General features: G+C 39.0%; 1 protein-coding gene across 1 annotated transcript; it reads right to left on the minus strand.

Moving 5' to 3' along the window:
* Window positions 1–2809: 2809 nt before the first annotated feature.
* On the minus strand, window positions 2810–5352 carry Zscan31 (zinc finger and SCAN domain containing 31). Its single transcript, XM_046459735.1, is given in 9 exon segments — window positions 2810–3138; window positions 3141–3252; window positions 3254–3288; window positions 3291–3572; window positions 4052–4124; window positions 4127–4228; window positions 4985–5030; window positions 5032–5228; window positions 5230–5352. Coding segments are annotated over 9 exon segments (1299 nt in total).
* Between the last annotated feature and the right edge of the window lie 1033 nt (window positions 5353–6385).

Below are 6385 nucleotides of genomic sequence, written 5' to 3' on the forward strand. Positions count from 1 at the left end.
AATCCAGGCTTAAGTGCTGAAAGTATTTATGGCATATAGTAGTACCACAGGTAGAGACATTTTAGCTGGAATCTTGTCCTTGGAGCCTAAGCAGCTCAGAAAGTTCAAGAAAGGACTAAGGATAAGGATTGGCAGGGTTGTAGTATGCTCATAAACATGCAGCAGCTCCTTCTTCACCCTGGGAATTCATGTGAGGAGGAAGAAAGAGGTGCTGAAATGCTGCAGCAGCATGAGTAGTATTTTCCTAAAGCAAACCTTTATAGGTACCATTTAGATTTCCAGAGTAAAGATTTGGCTGAATTTGTGTGGAAGAAGCTGCAGGTCAGTGTGAATGGTACAGGTGTGCAGAGGTTGCTCATGGAAGGATAGGGAAGGAAGCTATCATTTACTTGGCACCTCTAGTATATCACAAAAGACCAAACCTGAGTATTAGTTAATACTCAGGGCTCTCTGGGGCCTTGATATTCAAAATATACTTCATGAAGCAGCAGCATCACCTGAGAGCTCATTTAAAATGCAGATTCCTGGGATCCCTTCTAGACTTTCTAATTAGAATCTGCATTTTAATGAGATCCCAGGTGATTCTCAGGCACTCTAAAATGTGATAAGCACTATTATAATTTGGATTTAACTGGCTGGTACTTATTCTAATCATGAATGAAACAGTAAAGGAATTTTAAAGAGGTTTTGGTATGGTTCCAAAGTTACAAGGAAAAGTATATACATATACATATAATTTGGGTGGATACTAGAGATTGAACCCAGGGGCACTTTACCACTGAGCCACATTCCTAGCCTTTTTTATTTTTTGAAACAGGTATTGCTATGATGCCCAGGCTGACCTCAAACTTATAATCCTCCTACCTCAGCCACCCAAGTCACTAGGATTACAGGTGTGTGCCATCATACCCAGCAGAGCATTATACTTCTAAACTGAATTTTTATTTACTCTTTATATTCTGATTCAGATTCTAATTATAAGGAAAAATATAACAAGAATATCAACAGAAGCATTTAATATCCTATTTAGTTTTAACTTGATTACAGTTTCACCTACCAATACCTAATACCTATTAGATGGTATTATTTCTTATGTAACTCATAGTTCTTTTTATTTAAAGCTATGGTTCAAGAGCTTTACAAGTTTGTATTCACTTAGTCTTATATATTTTATGAGAATGGTAGTGATATCTGTTTTCCAAATGGAGAGACTATAGCATAGGGGCATTCCTCAATAAATGATTAAGGGCTTTAGGTCCCACAATTCACAAATAGAAAAGAAGGATTTGAATCTTAATCTGAATAGTCTAGTGTCAAGAGTCTGTGTTTAAGGTAAAAGGCCTAACATGCCAGTCTCTCCAGTTAAGTACCAGCTGCCTGAGATCAGAGGCTCCTTTTCTTTATAAAGCTACTTCAATGATGCTGCTTGCAATGGCACTTAAAATGGCTAACTAACACTCAAAAGGCAATGGCAAGGAAATAATAATGCTGAAAGAAAAGGTAAGTAAAGAGGTACTTTGTGGAGAACAGAGGTTTTAATATATATATATATATATATATATATATATATATATATATATATATATATGAAATCTTAAATATGCTAATGACCTGCCCTGAGGACTTGGAGTCAGGTGTGAAATGGGACTTAGATTTCCACACCACCAACACTGCTGGTTTTACACACAGATTTTTAAGATTTTTAAACTGTCAAGACTACATGGATACTACTTCTTAGTTAATGAGTATACCACCCCACCTCTTCTAATGAAAGTGCTATGGAAGTTACCCATCATGCTGTCTTTTTGTGTGGGTGGGTGGGTGTGGGTGTATGTGTGTGTGAGAGAGAGAGAGACATAGTCTCACTATGTTGAGACCTTGAATATCTGAACTGCCACCCCTGACCAGCACGGGCAGCTGAACTAAGATCACTTGTGTGAATTTGCAGGGTCACAAAATAAAACACAGACACAATTTACCTTACAGAAGCTTCAGGATGGCTTCCCTGGCTCTCGGCCTCAAGCTCCCCAAAAGGGAGAGTAAGAGAAAGTCACGAGAGGCTGACGAGAGAGAGAGAGGGGGAGCATGCTCGGAAGTGAGCGTTTATTAGGAGGACTCTGTTCTTAGAAAGTTCTATCCATACAGTGCAGAAGAGATAGGGCTACAAGGGAATAGGTGAGTGTAACTCAACCCTAGGGTTGCGCCCACAAAGAAGACCTCCTTACTATTCAAGCATTCTCTGCCCAAGCCACAACAAATGCAGTGGTTGGTCAGAGCCTGAGGCATCAGGACTGGAAGGTGTGGTCATTCAGTGTGGCTCCCCACACTGGACTCAAGTGATTCTTCTATCTCAGCCTCTCAGGTAGCTGGGACTACAGGCCTGTCTTCCTGTCACATTGTTAGAGAAAACCACAACAATGATTTCCTATGAGAATGACTCCTATTCCCAGAAGCTTTAAGTGTGTTTAAAAAATAACTCCTACAGAAAAAAAAAAAAGACTCACCTCTATATATCCTTTCAACTTACCAGGTCTTTAAAAAGTATGCATTCGTACTATCCTTTTAGGGTTGGTCATTGGTCAATATTCAGCATTACTCAAAAACAACCTCTCAATGCCAATTTATTTCCAGATAAGATTTGGTCCATTTAAGGGAAATCATTAAGAATGAACCAAGGGACAGGGAATAAGGAGGCTGCCCATATCCACAGACATCCACCCAGGAGACACCAGCCTTTGATTTATAGATAAGGTATTCATTCCTAAGCAAAACAAATTTGATAAAAATAGAATAAGTCACTTAAAAAATCTTACTTTCCAAGAAAGTCACATTTAGGGGCCTGGAAGTCCATGAAATGAGACCAGTTCAGCAACAGTATGGATTCTAAAGTGGCTAATAAGGTGGCAGTGATGACCAAAGTTTTCCCACACTCATCACACTTATAAGGTCTCTCTCCAGTGTGGCTTCTTTGATGTTTCATAAGGAGTGTCCACCTACTACAGCTTTTACACCACTGACTGCATTGATAAGGTTTCTCATCAGTGTGGATTTAGAGATGCTGGAAAAGTCCTGCATTCTGACTAAAGGCTTTGCCATACTGATTACACTGACAGCATTTCTCTTCAGTGTGTAATCTAAAGAGCTGAGGCAGAAAGCCTTTCCACATGCTTCACATTGATAGGGTTTTTCTCCTGTGTGGATTCTTCTGTGTCTGATGAGGCCATTGCTGGCACTGAAGGATTTCCCACACTCCCTTACATTGATAGGGTTTCTCTCCAGTGTGGTTCCACTGAAAGCCTTCCCACATTCTTCACATTCATGTGGCTTCTCCCCAGTGTGGATTCTCTGGTGCTGAATAAGGACTGAGCTCTAAGTGAAGCTTTTCCCACATTCATTCCACTGGTGACATCTTTCTCCAACTGAATGGCAACTCTGCTTTTCTACCTTGTTCTCATGTTTACAAGTTTCTCTGTACTTAGAATCCAGAGAAACATTTTTTTGGAATCTGCTCTCCCCAAAATGTTCCATTTCTTTTAAGACTTTCTGTTTTGATACCAACTTCTGGTTTTCAGAATAATAAATGGACCAAACAATGTCATCCTTCTCCATTATGAAAAAGCACTATCATAGGATGGAAATCAGATGTATATATTCTAAGAATGCAAACCTAACAGTTTAATGTCAGGAGTTTTAAATGGGGATATTAAGGTCAAGAGCATTGCTGAAATTGCTGGAAGGGATTACCCAGAAAAAGCAAGATTCCCAGAGAGGATGCACATGACCAGTTACTACAAACTATTCACCACAAGACTAGCACTGTTCTAAGTGTTTCATACATATTAACTTGTTGAATTCTCAACTGACTATTTGACTGAGGTATGATGATTAGCCCCATTTCATAGATGCATCAATTGAAGGAACAGAAAGCTTCCCTGAACCGCTTGTTGTCAAGAGCTACAGAATAGCAATGCTTAAATTCCAACTCAGGCAATTTGGCTCCAAAGTCCACAGTCTTAAACAATTTCCTACAGAGAGCCAATGGAGATCTCCTGAATGGACCCGTCAAAGTCCTTACCTTGTTCTTGAAATTGGTGGAGGCCAAAAGCTTCATATTTGAACTGTGTGTCACCATAGACTGGAGCTGGATGACTGTTGATTCCTGCTTGCCCTTAGGATGTACCATGTCCTCTGTAAGCACGTTAACATGTCTGTATTCCTGGTATGGGGTCTGAAGGCAGGTATATTTGGGTTCATAAGAGAAAGACTATGAGAGTCCAAGCTAATACTTAATTAAAGAGATCATATGGAATAATTTGAAACATTTTCTAAAGCAGTGGCTCAGTGGAAGGAGCAGAGTTTAGTTTCATACTCTAAAAGAGAACAGGGGGATGGTTTAAAATAGGTAGTTTTTGATAGTCCTCCCTTTAAAAGACAGAGTCTAACTCCCCTTCCCTCGAGTGTGTACTGTACTTAATGGCTCACTTCTACTGAACAAAAGTGTGACAGAAATGATGGTATATAACTTCTATGTCATGAAAAGCATTGTGGCTCTTTCCTTTCTTTTTCCTCCTGAGAAAACCAGCTGATATGTCATAAAGATATTGAAGCAGGTCTAAGAGGAGACTGATGGAGCAAAGAACTAAAACCTCCTGCCAACAGCCAGAAAGAAAATTAAGCTGCCAACAACCATAAAAGTGAGCCATCTTGGAAGTGGATCCACCAGCCTCATTCAAGTTACCAGATGACTATAGTCTTGGCTGACATCATTACTGCTACCTAACAGGAGATTCTTCTAAGTAGCTCCCAAATTCCTGACTCATAAAAACTGATGTTGTTGCTATTGTTAAGCTAGTAAAGTTCAGGGGCAACTGTTTATACAGTAACAGAGAACTAAGACATGTAGTTAAAGCCAACTAACCTGTGTCACCAAACTTCACTCTTCATTTAGTATTCAATGTCTAGAAGCCCATCTTCCTCCTCTTACCTGGTTCCCAGGCTCACTAAGCTCTTGCTCCAGATCTTCCACCACAGCCACTCTCTAGATGGTGCTCCTGCACCCAGGCCTGTAGCTCCTCAGGTAGAATGATCAGGAGCTGCTCTAGCACCAGCAGCTCTAGAATATGCTCCTTGGTGTGAATCTCTAGTCTCTGCCACTGATGACAGAGTTCTTAGAGCCTGCTTAGAGCTTCTCAAGGACCAGGAGTCTCTTGGAAACAAAATTGCCTAAAAAAGTCCGTGTGAGGCCTCCTGGCCAGAAAAGCTGTTCACTGGAAGGTAGGTTTCTTGATCCCAGAGAGGATCTTCTTCCACCTTCACAATCTTAAGTTCATCCTGTTCCTCTGCTGAAGCCATTCTGGAACTAATTTAGAAGACTCACACCAACTTGGGGTAAAAAAGAAAAATCTGTGATTTAAGATTTAATCTTCTTTTTAAATTTTTTTTGGTAGTTGTAAACAATAACTTTATTTTATTTATTTATTTATTTTTATGGTTTTTTTGTCTTTATTTGAATATATTTTTATTTCATAATATTTATGAATTCATTCATTTATATTTTTCTATCACTTTATTTATTTATTTATTATTATTATTTTTTTTGCCCCTCCAGCCCATCTGCTTCTCACCTATTTCCAACCCAGAGCCTTGCACGTGTGAGGTGAGCGCTCTACCGCTGAGCCATAACCCCAGCACTTTGATTTAATCTTCTTAAGGAGGATATACCTAATGATAGAACATTATGTATTAACAGAAAATAAAACAATAAGAAATGCAAAGTATTAAAATAAATGAATAGAATACTATCATTTATGTTAATAAACAGTATATTAGGTATTTAGTTTGTTTAGAAACCGGAAAAAGAGTATGGCAGAATACATCAATGGCCTCAAGTCTTCACCCTTCTCTGTAGTCTATACTTAGTAGTGCCCTCCCATTGTGATTCTGGGCGCAACTATATGACTTTGACCAATGTGATATTAGCAAATGTGACACAAACAGAAGCTTTAAAAGCTTAAAAAGGTTTTCTTACTCTTACCCTCTGAAATCTCCATGCCCAGGCTAGCCTTCAGATAATAAGAGGCATATAAGGCAAATCACTCCACTGGAGCAGCTAACAAACAGGTGACATGTGAGTGTGCCTAGTCTGAGATCTGTAGGGCTGTTTATATTGTTTGATTGTTCTACCATACTTAATGAAAGAGATCACATAGAACCATACAACCAAGCAAACAATGTAAGTAAAAGTAACAAAGAGTCTAAGGACAGGCTGGGAATTCAGGTGGTTAAACCACAAAATGTTCAGTGTGAGAAAAAAATGTGTGACAAGAGAAAAAGATGCATTATATTAGAATTTAAAAACACTTTCAATTCTAGAATAAAATGTTTA

The sequence above is a fragment of the Marmota monax genome, unplaced genomic scaffold (genome assembly GCF_021218885.2).
Source record: "Marmota monax isolate L192 unplaced genomic scaffold, Marmota_monax_Labrador192_F-V1.1 WCK01_AAM20220418_F8-fsc00280, whole genome shotgun sequence".
Taxonomy (NCBI): Eukaryota; Metazoa; Chordata; class Mammalia; order Rodentia; family Sciuridae; genus Marmota; species Marmota monax.